The sequence below is a fragment of the Podarcis filfolensis genome (genome assembly GCF_964270895.1).
Source record: "Podarcis filfolensis genome assembly, chromosome: 8".
Lineage (NCBI taxonomy): Eukaryota > Metazoa > Chordata > Lepidosauria > Squamata > Lacertidae > Podarcis > Podarcis filfolensis.
This window is the reverse complement of record NC_139611.1, coordinates 72,702,356-72,724,761: the sequence shown is the minus strand read 5'-3', so window position 1 is coordinate 72,724,761 and position 22,406 is coordinate 72,702,356. Positions and strand designations below refer to the sequence as shown.

Below are 22,406 nucleotides of genomic sequence, written 5' to 3'. Positions count from 1 at the left end.
CCCCTCCCCATATTTTATTCAAGTTGGCACCCCTGCTGGGAATTGTAGCTCTGGGAGGGGAGAATCCGTCTCCAAAGAACTCTCAATGCCCTTAATAAACGGGGGGGGGGCCCTTTGGGAGAAACCAATGACTGTTTAAAGTGGTAAAGTAGTGCTTTGCATGTATAGTGTGACCGTGACCCAAGTTTCTCATTTCTCCAAACTTAAGTTCAGTTCTCCATATTTCTGCAGCAATTTGTAGTTTCTTTTTTTCAGAACCTCATGCCATATATATATATGAGAAATCAAGAGAGATATAGCCACTCTGGCAGCATATCTCTTCTTTCTCGTATCCAAAAATGCTCTGCCCTCGATGGTCCTGGAAGGATCCTTTTAAAAAGTCCCATATGCTCAGAGACTTTGCACCTGTTCATTGGGGGATATAGGAAGCCCAGAGCACTTGTTCTTTAGATGTCCCTTTTATGAAGAGGCACGTAGTGAGACCATTGATCCCCTGCTGGTGAGGCTCGCTGACCTCCCAGAAAAGCAAAAATTAGACCTTTTCCTGTTAGGCAAAGATCATAAGACAACCAGGATGGTTGCCAGATTCTGTGTACAGATCTGCAGGCGCAGACCATCCCCTGACTCAAACTAGTTCGTTAAGAAAATCCCCAAACTCGGTTCCATGGGTGACTGAGTCATCTCTCTGCAGTAGCTTATCTTAAAGTTTTAAGTGTCTATACGCTTATCACATTTATAAATTTTAAATTTATTGTTCTACATTGCTTTAAATGCTTGTTTTCCTTCTGGGATTTTACCCCCAAGTGTGTTTTATAAGCTGGTCTCCGACCGTAATAAATTATCTACCTACCTACCTACCTACCTACCTACCTACCTACCTATCTATATACACCAGCATTTCAGTGTTAATTTCTCTCAATAAACACATTTTGACTAATGCACATATTTCTGCAATTTCCCCCCCAAAAAAAATGTATAATGCAGTTTTGTATATCATTTTTACTGAAGCATGCGTTTTTAGGCACCTCTCACCCTAATAAATGGATATTGTTTGGTTGTAGAACTGCTTTGCAAAATCTGGAGAAGTGTATATTGGTTTGAGAAGTACAGTTTAGGTAGTTCTGCATTGAAATGCAGAGAAAAACTAATTTATGCTCCATTCCTAGGGAAGGATAAGGGGATATCAAATGCTCCCTGGCGTTTCTACATTCGGTATCAATCGGCTGGGTTTATTCATTATCTAATTCCTCATTCCAAACACCCACACATTTTGCAGGGTGGGCGGGAGGACCACGGTGCCCAGTTGTTTTGTCCAAGGGCAGAGCATTGCACACAGCTCCCCTAAAGCAAGACAGCCAAGCAGATCAGCCTAGGTTATAGAGCAAGGACTCTTCTGAAAGAATATTCAGAGCAGTGGGTCTGGTACCACGGCAGGAGGAGGGGAAAGAGGAGGGGAAAGGGCTGGAGGTGCAACCCACCGAGGAGAGACGGGGACTGCAGGTCACGCAGCAGACAACCCAAGAAGCAGGGATACCGAGAGAAAAGGAAGAGAGACTTCACTAGCAGAACAGCAAGCCAGTGGAGAACGGAGGAGAGCAGGACCTGCACCATGAGTGACATCAAATATGAGAGGATGAACGAAAATGCTCTGCCCATGGATAATCCACCGCCCTACTCTGAAAAGAACGAGGAGCCTGGTCCTTCTGCTGGGATGGCACCCGCCACGGGCAGCAGAGGAACTCCCGCTATGCCGCACCAGTACACCCCTTACTATGGTCCAGCCAGCATAGCACAAACTTCGCAAACCATCGTCATCAGTTCCGTGCAGCCCAGCCGTGAACCGGATTACCTGGCCTACTCCATCTTCACCATGCTCTGCTGTTGCCTTCCCTTGGGTGTTGCTGCCCTTGCATACTCAATACAGGTGAGTGGGAGCCGAGTGAGTGTTTGAGAGAGGGCTGGGGGGACCTTAAAGGGCAGGGTCAGCTGCCTGTGCTGACATCTAAGGCCCCAACTGCACTATACACTTAAAACAGGATCATACCACTTTAAACAGTCGTGGCTTCCCCCTCCCCCAAAGAATCCCGGGGACTGTAACTTCTTAAGGGTGCTATTTTTCTAGAAAAAGAGGCGCTGGAACTCACCACGAACGCCTCCCTTGTTCTCTTATGATGACAATGGCACCCACCTGAGAGGTGTCAGAACTCGGTTCTGGTGAGATCCAGGTGGGGTGGAAAAAACCCTGGTGCTGAGAGTCCCCTAGTTAGAGCTAAAACAGGGCCTTAGCTACAGATGAGCCAGCCGGGTATTTTGCCCCGTGTGAACCCTCAAGGGGAAGCCCCCACTCAGTTTTCCTCTGAGACAATCTAGGCTACTCTGAGGGAAACTGGGGGGGGCTTACCCCTCAAGGGTTCACACAGGGCAAAATACCCAGCTAGCTCCCCTGTAGTTAAGGCCTCTGAGACAATCTAGGCCAGGCATAGGCAAACTCAGCCCTCCAGGTGTTTTGGGACTACAATTCCCATCATCCCTGACCACTGGCCTTGTTAGCTAGGGATGATGGGAGTTGTAGTCCCAAAACATCTGGAGGGCCAAGTCTGCCTATGCGTGATCTAGGCTGAGGACACCGTACCATCACCTGTGTTAAAGCAAGATGCTGTTGCCAGTATAGCTGGATTCCATACACTGAAATACGACGGTGCCGTCTGGTTCACGGGCAGCAAAATGTCTAGGCCCGGCCCTGGTAGCTGAGACAATATGTTGCAGCAAAACAAAGAGAGAAGCTCGTGGAAGCTTAAAGGCAAGCACGCTTATGGTGGCAACTGTTTTCATGGAACAGAGCCCCACTCTGCGTTTTATCTGAGCTGTGGCATGCCACCCATGAATCCATAACAGCCTAAGAAAAGCCTGCTGGACCAAGCCAATGGCCCTTCCAGTCCAGAATCCTCTTCTCACACTGGCCAACCAGATGTGCACTGGAAGCTTGCAAGCAGGACAGGAGCATAGCAGCCCCCTCCCCAGTTGGAATTCCCAGCAACAATTAGTGACTAAGGTAAAGGGACCCCCGACCATTAGGTCCAGTCGTGGCCGACTCTGGGGTTGCGGCGCTCATCTCGCTTTATTGGCCGAGGGAGCAGGCGTACAGCTTCCAGGTCATGTGGCCAGCATGACTAAGCCGCTTCTGGCAAACCAGAGCAGCGCACGGAAACGCCGTTTACCTTCCCACCGGAGCGGTACCTATTTATCTACTTGCACTTTGACGTGCTTTCGAACTGCTAGGTTGGCAGGAGCAGGGACCGAGCAACGGGAGCTCACCCCGTCGCGGGGATTCGAACTGCCGACCTTCTGATTGGCAAGTCCTAGGCTCTGTGGTTTAACCCACAGCGCCACCCGCGTCCCTTTTATTGTGGCTAGTAGCCACTATTCAGTCTTAACCACCTTAAAATCCTCTTTTAAAGCCATCCAAGCCATCACTCCCTCTTGAGGGAGTGAATTCCATAGCTGGAACTATTTGCTGTGTGCAGCACTGTTCTGAATGTTTCTTTTGCCTGGGTTTTGCTGATACGTTAAGTTACTGCATCTGGGAGTGTGGATAAATCAGAAAACATTGCATTTTGACAAGAGGCAATGTTTACCACGACAGTACTGCATGTTACCACTGGACCAGATAATCATCTGGAACCTCCTGTCAAGCAGCAAGGAGAATCGAACCTCCGCCTTGTATCTTTGGTTCGAGAGATGGTTCTTCACTTACCATGATGTTACAGTGGTCAGTTATACCCCTGCAGACTAGGACAAGTTACCACTTTGTACATGGGTGTCTGATTTTGCACTATGCCACACACATTCGGGAAGAGATAGGGGGTCAGTGTGCTCCTCCCCTGATCCAGTTTGTTCTCTTTCTCCCCAGACCCAAAACGCCAACCAAAATGGAAATTACATAAGCGCTCGACGAAACTCCAGGCTGGCACTCATACTGGCTCACACAGCACTCGGAGTGGGTCTTGGGTGCCTGATTATGTACATCATCTTCTGGATGAATATTTCTCACCAGATAATCGAAGTGCCAACCATCAGCCCCTGAGGATACACAACATTCATATGCTAAAAGTCCTTCCCTGCTCAAGATGCCCAAGTCTGAGAAGTCCTCCTAAATTGACGTCGTGCTCTTTGAATCGTTCTGTAAAGTGGTATGTTCTGAGCTGACTCCCATACCGTTGTTCTAACTAGGCATAGATTCAGTGGCGTAGCGTGGGTTGTCAGCACCCGGGGCAAGGCAAGTAATTTGCGCCCCCTAACCCGTGGATTTGCGCCCCCTAACCCGTGGATTTGCCCTAACCCCAGATGTTGCGCCCGGTGCGGCCGGCCCCCCCTGCACCCCCCACGCTACGCCACTGCATAGATTTACAATGTCAAGTGATGAACATCATGTGTGAGCCAGCTCTGTGATACCCAAAGATCTCAAACTCCTTCCAGGAGTATCTCTCCCCTCTCTCATTCTCCCACCCAGAGTTATTTCGCTTTTGAGAGTCTTCTAGTCTTGTCCTGTTCCTCTTCACTGCTGACCATTCTTCCAACATTTCACAGATAATAATTGGGACATGCACGTAACACAACAGTTGTCAGAGCACAAATTTCTACCCAAGCCCTATCCTTGACACCCATCCCATTCCCCATTGTCCTACTTCTTTGGCCTTATTTGTAAAAAATTTCGGAGACACCGTTGATGGAATCTTATAAATGCCATCTCCAACTCCTCGAAAGATTCCATCAAAGGTGTCTCCGAAAAATTGTACACATCCCTTGGGAAGACAGGCGAACTAATATCAGTGTACTGGAAGAAGCAAAGATCACCAGTGTTGAAACAATGATTCTTCAACATAAACTTCGTTGGACTGGTCATGTTGTGCGGATGCCTGATGATCGTCTTCCAAAGCAACTACTCTATTCCGAACTTAAAAATGGAAAGCATAATGCTGGTGGTCAACAAAAGAGGTTTAAAGACTGTCTCAAGGCAAATCTAAAAAAATGTAGTATAAACACCGACAACTGGGAAACACTGGCCTGCTAGTGCTCCAGTTGGAGAACAGCCTTTACCAAAGGTGTCATGGGCTTTGAAGATACAAACTCAGGACGTATGGGAGAAATGTGCTAAGAGGAAGGCACGCTTGGCAAATCCACACCATGATCAGCTCCCACCCGGAAACTAATGTCCCCACTGTGGAAAGACGTGTGGATGCAGAATTGGCCTCCACAGTCACCTACGGCTTCATTCTTAAAACCGTGTTTATGGAAGACAATCTTACTCGACTACGAGTGATCACCAAAGAAGAAGATCCTGTGATAACTTATCCTATGTGTTTTTAATGCAAAGAAGGCATTTGTGAGATGCTTAGAGAGCTATCTGAGGCAAAATAAATAAAAGATACATTGAAATCACCATGATTTTGTGTTGTGCAATGTTTTCACAAAACTGCTATTGGTTCCACATAGAGAAAGGACAGTGGGATAAATGATAAATGTTATTTATCTGTCACACACAGCTCTTTCTCCATTCTGCTGCAGTTCACCTTCTGCCCCAAACTCTGTTATTCCAGGGTTGTTATATCTTGTGCCTGGCGTGCTCTGGTCCATGGGGTCACGAAGAGTCGGACACGACTAAACAACAACAACAATATCTTGAAGAGCAAAAAAGAGGACAGCCTGAGCAGGGGAAAGAGGTGTGTGGGTGCACCTCTTTCCTCAGCTCGGACTGTCAGCAGCCATGGCATGCAGAGCATCCATGTGCCTCTTTCCCCGGCTCGGGCTGGCAGCAGCAGTGACATGCAGAGCAGCCTGAGCCCAATCCGCCCCAACCCAAGCCGCTGCCAAAAACAAAAAAAATCCTGGACATTTGCTTTAAAATGTATAAATCCGTCCTGATGGACATGTTGACCCCCAAAAGAGGGCATGTCTGTGTTTTCCCAGATGTATGGCAACCCTAGTTATTCGTCTTACTGTCCACTGTGGTGAAATTACATAAATTACTTACGTTACGTTGTCATTAAGTCATTCCACCCCATTCATTTTGACGCAAAGAAAACACAACGCAAATGGGGGGTGGTGAGAGGGGACATAATTTGTAGATTGAAAGCAGCAACAACAGGGGACACTGACTTAACCTGCTAGAGGGGTTTCCATTTCAGATATGGGGGCGAATGAGCCAACATTGTCCATTTCTGCTCTCGTTTCTGTTTTCATCAGAATTCCCTGACATGCTTAATCATGACACCTTCATGGCAGATTCACTGACCAGCTGTGAAGGTAGAACAAAGCCATCATGCCTAGCAGCCTTTGATAGCCCTCTCCTCCATGAAATTGTCTAATCCTCTTCTTTAAAGCTATCCAAGTTTGTGGCCATCCCTGCCTGCTGGGGGAGCAAGTTCCATAGTTGGACTAGGCACTACATGAAGAAATACATTCTGTTTATCTCTCCTTAATTATCCAACTTTCAGCTTTATTGGAGATCCATGAGTTCTAGTGTTATGGGAGAGAGGGAAACCTCCAAACTTCAACGGCTGTCCTTCAATCTAGACTGTCCTTATTCTGGGAGCGGGGGGCGGGAATGAATCACATAGCAGCAGTTTTGGTTCTCTTCTGCAATGAACCCACTTCCCCCAATAATCAGACTTTTTGCAATACAGGAAGAAATGAAGCAATGCACTGCAATGTCACCTAACCTTTCGCCATACAAATAAAAGCATGCACCATATAAATGTTCCATTAGCAGCTGATGTCATCAACGTTCCCCTGAAATTGTTGTGCAAATATATCAGGGCGAATGGTGCAATAAACAGGTCATCTAGAAGCAGCAGTGGTCAAGGGTCACAGGAGGTCAAATACCCAAAATACCCATTACGCCCTGCTGCAGGAAGGTCCCAGCACAGTCTCTGTCTCCAGTGTCCCAGAGCCTCCCAAACAGCATGGAAGGGGTTGGGGAGGGTTTAAGCAATGAAAAGAGCTCTTTTCACCATTTGTGTTGATTATAACCAAACAGAATGGAAAGAGGTGAGTTAGGATTGGCTCCTAGGGTCACTCTGGAAAAGGTGTGTGTGAAGAAACATTTAAGGGACACAGAAAATACAACGTGCTTTCACTTCAAGAGAACAGTGTGCAAGATTTGTTCCATGCAGTGGGGCTTCAAGGAAGAGACAACTTAAGTGGCTCTGAAAGAAGATATTGGAACATTCCAAATCATCTGCCCATGCACACACACACAGGAAATAGGACCCCTAACTGAAAGGCAACACGTGGAGATCTGCATTGATCATGGCAATGCAACCCTAATTATTATTATTGCAGAAGTCTTAGAAGGGGCATGGCTGGGAGGGGAGGCTACAATGAAAGGACCCTCCACTTACAAACTTGCCACTACTCTTCTGCTAGGAATCAACCTTTATCTCTATCTAAAAAGGCAATCTGGCCTTCATTTTCTGAAACCTAGGCAATAATAATAATAATTTATTTATACCCCGCCCATCTGGCTGGGTTTCCCCAGTCACTCTGGACGGCTTCCAACAAAATATTAAAATACAATAGTCCATCAAACATTAAAAGCTTCCCTAAACAGGGCTGCCTTCAGATGTTTTCTAAAAGTCTGGTAGTTGTTTTTCTCTTTGACATCTGGCGGGAGGGCGTTCCACAGGGCAGGTGCCACTACCGAGAAGGCCCTCTGCCTGGTTCCCTGTAACTTGGCTTCTCACAGGGCACTGGATGGGGGTGGAGACGCTCCTTCCATTCAGAGCAGGAATAATGGGGGGCGGGGAGGGAGAGGTCTCTCACTTTCATGTATTTCCTAGCCATTCAGACCACTCATCAAAAGCAATCCTATGGGTGGTTTTACCTTCACTCTGGATGAACTGGTGCCGGGGGTGGGGAAAAGAGAGATCAGCTTTCAAAACGTTGCAAAAAGTGAGGAGGGACAGTTGGAGGGATGAGTGAGCCGCTTGACACGTGCACGGCTGTGATCTGAATTAAGATCGTGCAACACGCCAATCTCCCTGGGGCTGTCTCGGGAGCGAGGTAGTGAGTGCTTGTGCGTTCTTCTTACACGAATGTAAATATGCGCAGTGCGCCCATTTCCACATGCGTTGCAACCCGATCTGTCTCCAGCTTCTGTGAGCCTCTCCTCCAGTTGGCTGCTCACCCTCCCTCTCCCCCCCAACATCCCCACCGCTCCCAAGTGTGGGCTGGTAGGAGAAAAGGCTAGGAAAGAGTGGAAGTTTCGGTGCCTTTCCCCGCTTTCTCCCTCCGTCCCCCTCGCCCGCTCCTGCTGCGCCTTTGCGCCAAACAGTAAAGGCCAGCGGGGCAGTCATTTATGCAGCTAACCTAGGGATATCCCCAGTTCTCCTCCGCAACCCTAAATGCCCACTCTGTTTCTCCCCATCCTCGCCCTGCCTTCCCCAGCTTCTCTTCCTGGGCTCCAGCGACAGGAAGCCACGGGGCCGCACAAACCCCGCACCCATGGCTTCCTCTCTCTCTTGCTCACGTAACCCGACGTGGCGCCGGCAGAAGCTGGGAGCGCAGCAGCGGGTGCCGTCCGTTCAGACTCCGGCTCTGCAAAAACGACGCGTAAAAGGAAGGGCGGTGGCGGACTCGGGTAACATGGGGCCCTGTGCGAGGCCAACAGTGGACTTCACCACCCCCCAGCGGACTTTCCAAACTTTGGAAAGGAGGCGCAAGCTTCTGGCAGGGTCCTGAAGCCTCCCTCACCCGGATTTGAAAAGGCTCCCCGCTGGCTCAGCGCTCAGTTCGTGTCGCACAGCCCTAAATCCGTTCTTACTAAAGGTTTATCCACACTCTGGAAAACTCGTTGTTCGAAGCTCAATCGGAGCAAACCGCAAAGCATGGAAAATCCGAACTGACCGAGCGCTAAAGTATGGGTTTTTGCTGGGGTGGGGGGGTGAGAACCACACTTCAATGTGAAGATTTGAAAAGAGCTAGGAAAAAGTTAAGTGCGGATAAGCCCTAAGAGCAGGGGTCAGCAAACTTTTTCAGCAGGGGGCCAGTCCACTGTCCCTCAGACCTTGTGAGGGACCAGAGTATATTTTTTGAGGGGAAATTTCTATGCCCCACAAATAACCCAGAGATGCATTTTAAATAAAAGGGCACATTCTAGTCATGCAAAAACACGCTGATTCCAGGACTGTCCGCCGGCCAGATTTAGAAGGTGATTGGGCCGTATCCGGCCCCCGGGCCTTAGTTTACCTACCCATGCCTAAGAGCATGGGCTACAGGAGCAGCCGCCACGGCTGCAGCCCCTCCAACAGTCCCAGTTCCAGCACCGGGCGCTGCAGACAGCTTCCCTGTGCTGGGGGTCCTTGCTTTGGTTTTTGTACCATACTGATCTGAGAATGTCTATGGTAGAAAATGAGATCTGAGTTGGCACTGAGTTGGGATAACGTTTTCTGATCTAAGAAGCGGGATGAGTGATTACTTAATAAACAGCTGCTGTCATCTTAATTTCCCCCGTAAACTTTGCACAAACAAATCAGGATGGGTGGCCAATAAGCGAGTCAGCTGGAAGCAACATTTACCTCTTTCTCAAAAGGCAATCTGTCCTTTGTTTGCTGAAACCTGGGCTACAACGTGTTCCCGGTCAGGAGTACTTGGAGAAAAGATTGGTGGACAGAGAGAGGCATCCCTATTTCATGCATTTCCTAGCCATTCGAAAAACTACTCATTGGGAGTGACCAGCCGGTCTCCAAAACAAAAGGAAGGTTTTTGGCAATTCTGCCAGGACTACTAAAGCAATTTCCAGCACCAGACCTGGTTCCAACAATCAATTTTTGCCTCAGTTTCTGACTTTGCGATAACATAAAATATGGAAGCATGTGCCCATTTGCAGCTTTGAAATGGTGTGGGGTGTGCTGTGTGTGGGTGTGTGCATGCATGTCCATTCAGTCACACAGAAAATATGAGGAAATTGAAGGCCACACTCAGTATTAATCTGACTGCTTTGGGTTACCAATTTCCTCATTCCTAGCCCCTTATACTTCTGGGCTGGAAGACCTGGTGGAGCTGCTGTTATATTCTTCCACAGCCAGAGCCCTGACTAGGGGTCAATTGAGCAGAGCAGCCAGCAATGTAAAGCCATCTCACAGGCAAAAAAAAAGACCGAACTTTGCAGAGAGAGGAAGAGGGGAGGGGAGGGGGAGAACGGCTGGAGGGGCAGCCGAGGGGAGGAAGCGTAAAGCACCAGCAGCTAATCACAGACAGCTGAGGAGGAGCAGAGCGAAAGACTTTAGAGGCTGCGTTCAGGGAACACCAAAAAAGAAAAGGAGAGCAGGCCATTCGCCATGAGCAACTACGAGAGGCTGAAAGACGATTCCACCATCACTCAGGATCCACCTCCTTATTCTGACAAAGACTCCCATGAAGACCATGAGCCAACTAAATCTCTTTCTGGATCAGAACCCCGTCGCATGGACTGGCCCTCTAACTCTGTGCCATCCCAGTACCAACATTATGTTGCAGCTGGTGCAGGATCCCACCAGTTTCCCATCCTTCAACCTCCGCAGGCCACCGTCATCATTTGTGGTCCACCTGCCAATGAGCCTGATTACCTGGCCTACTCTATCTGTACCATGCTTTGCTGCTGCCTCCCCCTGGGCATTGCTGCCTTAGTTTACTCTATAAAGGTGAGTGAGCCCCTCCCTCTTTTTCTTTGGGCTAAGGGAGATGTAGTGCTATAATAACAGGGAGTCCAAGAGGCCCCATGACCTTTACTGATGGCCCTTTTAGCAGAGGCCTGTAGAAGCTTACAGGGTGGGTTGTGTTGTAGCTGAAATTCAGGGGGGCAGGTGAGCCTAAGGCTTCTGGATTTCAAGGTTTGGGGGCCCTTTCTCCACCCCAATAATTCAAGCCACTGTGTTGTCTACAGGGACAGGGAGAAATGGCAGAACACAAAGTGGGTGGTGGTTTCAAAGAGAACAGGATAAGGGGATCGCTCAGATGTTGCTTTTGCTTAGTCAAGGCAAAACTGAGGCAGGGTGAGGTTCAGAGAGGGGGCTGAATCAAGTCTGTGTTCAGGAGGGTTCCAGCTGGCTGGAGGGGTTGAAGCTAAGATCTGCAACTCTGAATCTCCTACGCTTCAGCAGGAAATAAAATGAGCCTCAGCACAGCTGCCTCTGCCAGTGCTGAAAGTTTTTGTTTTGCTTAAAGGGGCCCAGGCCTTTGCTTTGGTCTCTTGTTGCTATGGTGGAGCAGAGGATTCCCTGCTTGTAGTGGGTCCTCCAAGTCTAAGTATGACATTGTCACAGCCTCTGGCCAGTGAGGAGTCAGACACTGGCCCCACAGGCACTTTGGGTAGCAATGTTTCTGGGCTGTCTCCTGCGTGGCCTTCCTCCTTTTGTTTCGGAGTCCTGCACCTCACCACCTAAAGAGGACTTGACTCCTGTTCCCTGGCAGGCGCAGGATGACTCTCAGGCAGCCAACATCCAGAGAGGCAGCTGGGTTAGCCTCTTGCAGCAAAACAGGAAAGAGTCTCTGATGACCACTTTAAAGTTGCATGGATTCTTTGGGGCATTTGTTTTCACAAACTAGGCCTGGTCTGAGCTGCTGGGCAGCTTTCTGAGTTAGGGGTGGGTGGCCTGTTTCATGGTGGCCCAGGTCCTACTCGGATGGTCATTTCTAGAAGGTGATGCTTAGGGAGTGCTCTTTGATCCCCTGGACCCTTTAGTGTGGGGTTCCTCTGGGTTTGATTTTATCCCCTCTGCTGTCTAACAGCGACATAAAACAACTGAGTGGGGTTATCTGGAGTTTTGGAGTACAGTAGTACCTTGGTTGTCAAACTCAGTCCATTCCGGGAGTCCCTTCGACTCCCAGAACCATTCGAAAACCAAGGTGCAGCTTCCAATTGGCTGCAAGAGCTTCCTGCACTCAATCGGAAGCCACAGAAGCCACGTCAGAAGTTCGCCTTCCCAAAAACATTCACAAACCAGAACACTTCCAGGTTTGAGGCGTTTGGGAGCCGATTTGTTCAGGATCCAAGCCGTTCGACTGTATCACTGTACCTTGCTGATGACGCACAGGTCTACTTCTCCTTTACATCTGCCATCAGTTCTCTCTCTCTTTCCCCACAGACCCAAGAAGGCAACTTTAATGGAGATGTGATAGCTGCCAAGCGAAACTCCAGGATGGCTCGCATCTTGAACCACACAGCCCTCGGAGTGGGGTGCTTCTGCTTCGTTATGTATATCATCATAATGGCAACTTTGTATTGGCAACTGCAAAACCAGCACCCACTTGACTGAGGATTCACTGCATAGCCTCCACATTTCGAAAGACCTCCCCACCGTTGCACTACTGAGAAGAAGGCCTGGCTGGACGCTGTGCTTTATGAATCATTCCATAGCAGGAAGTGCTAAAAGACTGAGTCGCACGTACAGGCTCATCACATGGTTTCTGTTTATTTTACTTGATGACCAACAATGGGATGTGTGAACTTCAAAGCATTCTCCCAAAGGGGACATCAAGTGCTCTTGGAAGTTCTACCTAGGGAAAAAAATATAATATCCTATACTCTGCCATATATTCCTATACAGTGGCACCTCAGGTTAAGTACTTAATTCGTTCTGGAGGTCTGTTCTTAACCTGAAACTGTTCTTAACCTGAAGCACCACTTTAGCTAATGGGGCCTCCCGCTGCTGCTGCGGCACCGGAGCACGATTTCTGTTCTCATCCTGAAGCAAAGTTCTTAACCTGAAGCACTATTTCTGGGTTAGCGGAGTCTGTAACCTGAAGCATATGTAACCCGAGGTACCAGTGTACACATAATAATTTTTTAAAACGGGGATGGGGTTTATAAGAGATTCTGAAAAACACAATGTTATCAAGCAGGATCTGGTGACAATATGCATACTCCATTTACAATTATAGATCAGAGATGGACAAATACAGACATAATATAAAGCCAAAATAAACCATCGGTATGTGAATGTGTGGAAGTGAGTGATGAGAACTGTTTATTATGTTGGTGTAATGGTTAAACAAGGCAAGGTTACAAAACATGAACCCTTACCTACCAAAGCAAAGTAATTAAAATATTCAAATGCTCTACACTACTTCTTCTTCTTTTGACATGTTTAGGGAAGTTTTTAAATGTGTGAGATTTTAATGTATTTTTAATCTTTGTTGGAAGCTGCCCACAGTGGCTGGGGAAACCCAACCAGATGGGCAGGGTACAAATAATAAATTACTATTGCATCTTTATTGAAAGTTCAAAAAGTACATAATTATATGTGCACTAAACATTGAGAGACGTAAATAAAAGAGAGAGAAAGAAAAAGAGAAACAGAACCCGTGTAGAAGGGAAAATAAAGGGGGGGGACCCCAAACTCTATGCTTTACAAGGTTGTTATTGTACTTCACCAGATCTTAACCTATTACAGTATTTGTAAGAATGGATTCCAAATATCATTGATTAAATCTTACGCAGCAAAGAAAACCTCAGCCATCAACATATATGAATCTTTGTTATTAGCAAACCAATTTGATATACAGGTACTGAGGGAGGATTGGAAGAATCAGAGATCTCCATTTCGACCACACAGTGGGCAACTGTTTTAAGTGATATAACAAGGGTGTCAATGGACCTTAGATTGAGGCTCATACAAGAAAAAATAATATTTAGAATATACTGGACCCCATTACATTTGTTTAAAAAAGGGCTATCTAATGTATCTAACTGTTGGAGATGCAATAGGATAATGCTTCTCTAAAACATAGGTTTTTTCATTGTCCTATATTGAAAGATTTTTGGCAGAGGGTAACTGGAACCATCAACAGAACTGTACGGAACAACCGTACATTTGCAGAAAAATAGCCTCTCGAATTATATAGCCAGCTCATGGAACCTTACAAAAGGACAATACGAGTGGACTCTCCGTGCCCTTACCACAGCAAAAAGACTGATCCTGATGAATTGGAAAAATAAAAATGCGGCTCCCTTCTACGATTGGATTGAAGACTTATGCAAACTCGCAACATATGAACAACTTGCATTACAAACGCAGACTTGTCATGGACAAATGCTCCACACTTAGCAAGTGACGGACATCACGGGTGATTCCTTTCTGATACACAAACATTCCAAGTAGGAATGATTAGGTTGTATCCAGTGCTTCCTCTGCTCAGAGTATACCCATTGAAATTAATGGATATGACTGACGTAGGTCCATTCTGTTCAGTGGGGCTACCCTGAGTAGAATTCAGTTGGATACCATGCAGAGTCCCATGGACAATGGACATGTTACTTGCCCCAGAACTGGCAACAATAAAATATAACGATCCATGCCCTTAAAACAAAGTTGGATTTAGGGCAGTGTGACTGCTTCTGCTGCACTGGGCACCACAACTATGGCATGGTGAATTGAGCAGAATGGAAAGTGAGAGGTGGGAGGCACGAAATGTTGGCCTTGGGCAGGGAGTCTCTGAAATCTGAAAGACCAAAGTCTGCCCCTGCCTTAAAATCATGATATGGGCTTAACCTTCTGGCTCCCAGCTGCAACTCTCCTCACTGGGGGACAGGAGGCGGGCAGGTGTGGAGGAGTCCCTGGTCCTGAATGGGGTAATTGTGCCCCTGAAGGACCAGGTGTGCAGCCCGGGAGTCATTCTGAACTCACAGCTGTCTATGGAGGTGCAGGTCAATTCTGTGTCCAGGGCAGCTGTTTATCAGCTCCATCTGGTACGCAGGCTGAGACCCTACCTGCCCGCAGACTGTCTCGCCAGAGTGGTGCATGCTCTAGTTATCGCTCACTTGGAGTACTGCAATGTGCTCTATGTGGGGCTACCTTTGAAGGTGACCTGGAAACTACAACTAATCCAGAATGCGGCAGCTAGACTGGTGACTGGGAATGGCCGCCGGGACCACATAAAACCGGTCTTGAAAGACCTACACTGGCTCCCAGTACGCTTCTGAGCACAATGCAAAGTGTTGGTGCTGACCTTTAAAGCCCTAAACGGCCTCGGTCCAGTATACCTGAAGGAGCGTCTCCACCCCCATCATTCTGCCCGGACACTGAGGTCCAGCATCGAGGGCCTTCTGGCAGTTCTCTTGCTGTGAGAAGCCAAGTTACAGGGAACCAGGCAGAGGGCCTTCTCGGTAGTGGCACCCGCCCTGTGGAACGCCCTCCCACCAGATGTCAAAGAGAAAAACAACTACCAGACTTTTAGAAGACATCTGAAGGCAGCCCTGTTTAGGGAAGCTTTTAATGTTTGATGGACTATTGTATTTTAATATTATGTTGGAAGCCGCCCAGAGTGACTGGGGAAACCCAGCCAGATGGGTGGGGTATAAATAAATTATTATTATTACTATTATTATTATTATTATTATTATTCCACCATCCTGCCCAGTTTTACCTTCCTATATAAGACTCCATCCTCCAGTTTTGTTCCCTTCCTCTTGTTATCCGGCAATTAACTCCCTTTTCCAACCCTCCTGCCACGTCTGCTCAGCACTGCTGGGCCTGGTGCCTAAATTCTCCCAACACTTCACCAACAGGAATACATGCCTATCATACCCGTCTTCTCATCCTACAAATTCCAGCCCAAGCCATGCAGAACACAGTCAGGGAAGGTGTGGCCTGGGGCCAAACAGTGAGGCCTGGGGCAGGACATTGGACACCCAGTCCCGAAGCACCCCATCCCTGCCTTAAAGCTAAAGAAAAAGATGTGCTTTGAACGTTAATTAGTAAATGCCATCTATTCTATTCGTGCAGTCTTGTGTTTCAAAGGCAAATACTGCAATTGTATGCCAGTGTGGCAATACTGCAATTGTATACCAGTGTGGTGTAGTGGTTAAGAGCAGTAGTCTCGTAATCTGGGGAACCGGGTTCGCGTCTCCGTTCCTCCACATGCAGCTGCTGGGTGACCTTGGGATAGTCACACTTCTCTGAAGTCTCTCAGCCCCACTCACCTCACAGAGTGTTTGTTGTGGGGGAGGAAGGGAAAGGAGAATGTTAGCCACTTTGGGACTCCTTAGGGTAGTGATAAAGCGGGATATCAAATCCAAACTCCTCCTCCTCCTCCTCTTCTTCTTCTTCTTCTTCTTCTTCTTCTTCTGCTTCTGCTTTGGGAGCCTCAGAGTGATATAAATAAATATGTGATATGATATAATATACAGTTGCAGCGTGGAAGTCAAATGGAATCCATTCTGGTCGTCCGTTCAACTGCCAAAACATTCGAAAACCAAATTGTGGCTTCTGATTGGCTGCAGGAAGCTCCAGCCAGTCAGAAGCCGCGGAAGCCCCTTAGAATGTTTGGCTTCCAAAAACAGTTCACAAACCAGAACAGTCACTTCCAGGTTTGCGACGTTCAGGAGCCAAAATGTTCGGGAACTAAGCTGTTCAAAAACCAAGGTACGATTGTACATATTTTATGATAGGGGTGTATGCAGTTTTAGGGGAGGAGTCATTACCAATTCTCTCGTTCCCAGCCACTCATACATCTGGGTTGAAAGACTCAGTGGAGCTGCTGTTCTAATTCCAGAGACAGAGCACGGACTAGCAGCCACCTGAGCAGAACAGCCAGCAATGTAAAGCCAACGCCTAGGCAAAAGAAGACCAAAGTTCACCGAAAGAGAAAGAGGAAGGGAGGGAGGCAGCAGGAGGTGGGGAGAAGAGTTAGAGGTGCAGCTGAGGAGAGGAAGAGCAGAGCACCTAGCAGCTAATCACAGACTGCCAGCTTCGGGGAGCAAAGGGGAGGAAAAGGAGAGCAGGCCGTTCGCCATGAGCAACTACGAGAGGCTGAAAGACGATTCCACCACCACTCAGGATCCACCTCCTTACGCTGACAAAGACTCCCATGAAAACCCTGAGCCAACGAAACCTCTTATTGGACCGGAACCCCGCCACATGGGCTGGCCCTCTAACGCTGTGCCATCCCAGTACCAACATTATGGTGCAGCTGGTGCAGGATCCTACCAGGTTCCGATCCTTCAACCTCCGCAGGCCACCGTCATCATTCGTGGTCCACCTGCCAATGAACCTGATTACCTGGCCTACTCTATCTGTACCATGCTTTGCTGCTGCCTCCCCCTGGGCATTGCTGCCTTAGTTTACTCTATGCAGGTGAGCTCCTCCCTCTTTTTCTTTGGGCTGGGGGAGATGTAGTGCTATAATAAGAGGGGGTCCAAAAGGCCCCATGACCTTTTCTGATTTCCTTTTAGCAACAGTCTGTAGAAGGCGGCTTGTGGTGTGGCTGAAATTCAGGAAGCAGGGGAGCCTAGGGATTTTGGATTCAGGCTTTGGGGACTCTTTCCTCACCCCAACTGATAGAGAAAAATAGGGGTGGTTGACTTTTGCTGCCCAACTTCTTAAGGGACCGAGTCCCCTTAGTCTATGATCAGTCAGAGATAAATGGATGGAGGCAGGAAGCAGTGAAAGCAAGGCAGATCTTTATTTTTCTGTTGCAACAGAGTTCCCTCCCCACCTAGCAAGGAGCGTAGAGAGACCCAGAACCAAGAAAAAACATCTCTTTTAAGGGTTTTCATTTTGGCATGGAGAAGAAGGACATCCCCTCTACAAACAGTCAGAAATTACATCACACATAATGTGGGGTAACTGTGGCTCAGGTAGGCCAAGGTTTCATATTCCTGAGGATTTGGCAAGATTTACATAGTTCCAGACACAGTTTGCAGAAAAGGCATTTGATAAGACCAGGGGTCAGCAACCTAAGGCCCATGGACCACAAGTGGACCGCGTGGATCGTATAACCAGCCCACAAGCCACCCCCAAACTGAGCCGCCTGCTCGGCGAGTCCCCGCGTGCTGTGCTAAACTGGTACAGGGACTCGCTTTCACAGCGCCAGAAATTGCGTCTGCGCAGATGCCGGAAATCACGGGCACCCGCACAATCTGGCCCACAGAGGGATTTCTGCTGGAGTGAACCAACCCAGGCAAGGTAAACCTTGCGGACCCCTGGATAAGACAATCAGGATGCCTGTCAGTCATCCCTCATCTGGGCAAACAGTGACACTTAATAAAAAGGAGGTTCAATAGATATAGGAGAGGAATCCCTTCAGGAACTTCCCCTCATTGCTACCTGCCCATGTGGTCTCAGGCAAGGGGGATTAAGGAAGCAGAGGAAATATTTAGAGTCTTTAGGAGACCCAAGCTGGCTTTTGGATTGCTCTCCTGCACTATTGTGGGATATAGACTTATGCATGTGTGCAATTACCAACATTTATTCCATATTTGAGACCTTAGAATTCCTACAACACCCATCATTTAAGCCACGGTGTTGTGCTACAGGAGAAACGGCAGAGCACAAAGTGGGTGGTGGTCTCAAAGAGAGCAGGATAAGGGGATCGCTCAGATGTTGCTTTTGCTCAGTCAAGGCAAAACTGAGGCAGGGTGAGGTTCAGAGAGGGGACTGAATCAAGTCTGTGTTCAGGAGGGTTCCAGCTGGCTGGAGGGGTTCAAGCTAAGATCTGCAACTCTGAATCTCCTACGCTTCAGCAGGAAATAAAGGCAGCCTCCGCCCTGTATAGTATCAGCACAGCTGCCTCTACCAGCAGTGTGAGTTGTTGTTTTGCTTAAATGGGCCCAGCCCTCTGTGTTACGGTGGAGCAAAGGAGTCTCTGCTTGCATTGGGTCTTCCAACTCCAAAGATGACATTGCCACAGCCTCTGGCCATTGGGGAAGACAAAACTCTGGATCCTTTATTTATTTATCTTTTAATTTTTTTATAATTTTCATTTAGATATATTACAACAATTATTCCATCATAATTTTAGCATTTCAAACTTTGACTCCCTTCCCCGTGTTTCTGTGGTTCTTTTCATTTCTTTTCATCTTCCTGCATACTCTTGTATAGGCTATATTAAAGGCTGAATTAAAAATACAAATTCCCCTGTAGTTATTTTCCCCACCACACTGTGTCGCCTCTGTTCCTCACTTTATGACCTCTTCTAGCAAGGTCACTTTTGCTTTCGTTTATCTTTCCTGCTTCCTGTTAGTCCTCCTTCACCCAAACACAGTCATGAACTTTCTCAGAAATGTGGGATTCCGCTGGGATATGATTTTATCCCCTCTGCTGTTTAACATCTACATGAAACCACTGAGTGGGGTTATCTGGAGTTCTGGAGCACAGTTGTCAGCAATAGGCCAATGACGCACAGCTGTACTTCTCCTTTACATCTGCCGTCAGTTCTCTCTCTCTCTCTCTTCCTCCGCAGACCCGAGAAGCCAACCTTAATGGAGATGTCATAGCTGCCAAGAGAAACTCCAAGATGGCGCGCATTTTGGCCAACACAGCCCTCGGGGTGGGATGCGTCTTAATTGTTGTGTATGTCATAATAATGACAATTGTGTATACAAATGCAAAAAATCAGCATCCGCATAACTAAGGATTTGCCGCACATTCTCCACCCCCTGAAAAACCTCCCCACCACTGCAATAATCAGAGAAGGCCTGGTTGGATGCTGTGCATTTTGATTCATTCCATAACTAAAGGGCTGGTATACACATGCATGCACATCACATGATTTCTATTGAATTTACGCAATGACGAGCAATGGGGTGCATGAACTTTCAGAGCACTTGATGTTGTCACTTTAGAGGCAATGCCTAGGAGCAATACCTAGGAGCAAATTTGTAATATATTCTGTAATACATCCTGTCATATATTCCAATACACATTGGAAATCTATTCCTAGGTATATATATAATTTTTGAAAAGGGGGGGGGGATTATAAGAGATTCTGAAAAATGCAATGTTATCAAACAGGATCTGATGACAGGATGCCGACTCCACTTATCATTATTGATCAGAGATGAACAACTGCAGACATAAAATAAAGCCGGGAGCCAGAATAAGCCATGGGTATGTGAATATGTTGAAGGTAATGACTCAAACTGTTGATAACATAGGTGTAATGGTTAAACAAGTCAAGGCAGAAAAATGTGAACCCAATTCTACCAAAGCAAAGTAATTAAAATATTCAAATGCTCTACACTTCTTCTTTTCTTGACATCTTTATTGAAAGTTCAAAAAGTACATAATTTTATGTGCACTAAACATTGTAAGACATAAATAAAAGAGAGAAAGAGAAACAGAACCCGTGTAGAAGGGAAAATAAAGGGGGGGACCCAAAACTCTATTCTACCGAGGGAAAGTAATCAAAGTATCCATATGCTCTACACATAGCAAGTGATGGACATCATGGGTGATTCCTTTCTGATACACAAACGATACAATTCCAAATAGGAAATATTAAGTTGCATTCGGTGCTTCAAATACCCGTATTCTCATCGCACAAATTTTAGCCCAAGCTCTGCGGAAGAGGTGCAGTGAAGGTGTGGCCGAGGGTCAAATAGTGAGGCTTACAGCAGCACATTTGGCCCCCAGTCCTGAACTGCTTCAGTCCCCCTCCCTTAACATGAAAGAGGAAGATGTGTCTTGAACATGAATTAAATGCCACCTCTTGTATTCATCCAGTCTGGTGTTTTATAGGCAAATAATGTGCATGTATGGTGCTTTGGAAGCCTCTCGGAGTGATAAAAATAAAAATGATGTGATGTAATATACATATTATATGATTGGGGTTTTATGCAGTGTTAGGGTAGGGGGCAGTACCTCTGGCGGGGGACATGCCGTGCTCCTTCCGGGGTAGTTTGCCCACCTTTGGTCCCCACCCTGCACCAGCTTGGGAGCGCGATGGAAGGGGGGGCAATGCCAGGCATGACGCCACACATGTGACTTCATGACATCTGGAAGAGCCAGGGGAACATCCAGCCAAACATGGCAGCCAGGTGGCTTCAATGGCCGGGGTTCAGACTCCACCTTCTCCTGGAGCAGCCACCAGCAGGAAGCTGCTTCGACCCTCTTTCCACTCCATGGCAGGAAGTGGAGAAGAAGGAGTCGCGCCCCCCCCCCCCCCATGGATGTAATGCCAGGAATCACTGTTTCTTGCTGCCGTTTGCACAAAAGGAGAAATACAGCAGAGTCATAAGAGCATTTGTAGAAAACCCTTATGTGCATATTGCTGTGGTGTTCAAATACAGCCAGTGCCTAGATACATGCATGCATACATACATACATACATACAACATAGCTACCTGCAAAGATAGATAGATGATATAGATAGATATAGATAGATAGATGATAGATAGATAGATATAGATAGATGATAGATAGATAGATAGATAGATAGATAGATAGATAGATAGATAGATAGATGATAGATAATATATGGGATTTGTATGTTTTCCATCCCATGGCATTCAGCAGCTGTCTTCTCTAGCATGAAAGGATCAGTATCTTTGGATTTCTACCCAAATTTAGGATTCAACATAGACTAGACTACATTCATTCATTTTATTAAACTTACATCCTGCCCTTCCTCCTAAAGAGTAGCAACCACATCAATAATGAAGAAATTTAATCTTACAAAAACAGGTTAAAACAACCCTCCAGTTTAAAAGAGTTAAAAACATCTTTTTAAAAAGCCTCTACTGCCACAGCAAATAATTTCAGGGTTGCCAAGAACAGATCTTTCAGCCAACAAATGCCTAAGGGAGCAGCAATGTTTTTGAATTCTTCCTAAAAGTTTATAATGACAGAGAGAGGTATGCCTTATTAGGAAACATCTCAGATTCTCCTGCGTGGGAGCCATATATCTGGCCTGGGAGAGACTACTAGACTCCCCAAATTTATGAACCTGCGCAGACCCGATGACATCTCATATACTTGAGAATTGCAAAATCTCTCTGCCGTGTGTGTCCATGTCCACAGCAAGGATGACGGAAAAGAACTACAGCACTACATGGCTAGGAAATATCCTCCACTTCCTGGACCTGTGTTGCAATACCCAGGACAAAACTGTCTCTTGCTCATTGCTTGCCCCTCATTCCACACGCTCTTCATCTGGAAAGCTAGACACAGCAAATCTGTCCTGTCTAAGAAGCTGCATATCTAGGAGTCTCCGAAGGAAGGACCCAGAGCCTGGCCTGCCTTGCAGAGGCAACACACGAACCTTAAAGAAGACCCAGACCACAGGAAGAGGGCTTTAAGGCAGAGGGTAGGAGAACAGAGGGGGGGAGAGAGAGAGAGCAGGACACCCAGCAGCTAACCAGGGCAGCCACAATGGAGGAACACCAAGAATTGAGCAGAGGTTGCAGAACTGAGAAGACGAAGGAAGAAGAAGAAAGCACCACAATGAGCAACCCAAAGCATGAAAAGCTGGGTGAGAAGGCACTTGCCGCTCAGAACCCCCCTGCCTACTCTGAAATAGATGCCTATACAGTGCCTGACCCACTGAAACAGCCTCCTGGGCCAGCACCCCAAGCAGGCTATGGGGCTATGCCAGCACCCAAAGCAGGCTATGGGGCAATGCCAGCACCTCAAGCAGGCTATGGGGCAATG

The 22,406-nt window shown here is 47.3% G+C and overlaps 1 protein-coding gene and 2 long non-coding RNA genes across 5 annotated transcripts; all 3 read left to right on the top strand.

Moving 5' to 3' along the window:
* Positions 1 to 1,315: 1,315 nt before the first annotated feature.
* On the top strand, positions 1,316 to 4,251 carry LOC310769083 (trafficking regulator of GLUT4 1-like). The gene is made up of 2 exons (XM_083628172.1): positions 1,316 to 1,924; positions 3,911 to 4,251. The coding sequence occupies exons 1-2, from the start codon at positions 1,610 to 1,612 to the stop codon at positions 4,082 to 4,084; spliced, it is 489 nt and encodes a 162-aa protein (XP_083484298.1). The 5' UTR covers positions 1,316 to 1,609; the 3' UTR covers positions 4,085 to 4,251.
* A 5,963-nt stretch (positions 4,252 to 10,214) lies between these two features.
* LOC310769147 lies at positions 10,215 to 13,486 on the top strand. The gene is made up of 2 exons (XR_014551445.1): positions 10,215 to 10,679; positions 12,123 to 13,486. It is a non-coding gene; the product is annotated as an uncharacterized lncRNA (long non-coding RNA).
* A 2,750-nt stretch (positions 13,487 to 16,236) lies between these two features.
* On the top strand, positions 16,237 to 19,997 carry LOC310769141. Of its 3 annotated transcripts, none has more exons than XR_014551434.1 (3): positions 16,384 to 16,400; positions 16,531 to 17,111; positions 19,219 to 19,997. It is a non-coding gene; the product is annotated as an uncharacterized lncRNA (long non-coding RNA). The 3 variants fall into 3 exon arrangements; XR_014551435.1 differs by having other exon boundaries at positions 16,386 to 16,400; positions 16,478 to 17,111; XR_014551433.1 differs by having other exon boundaries at positions 16,237 to 17,111.
* The last annotated feature ends 2,409 nt before the right edge of the window (positions 19,998 to 22,406 follow it).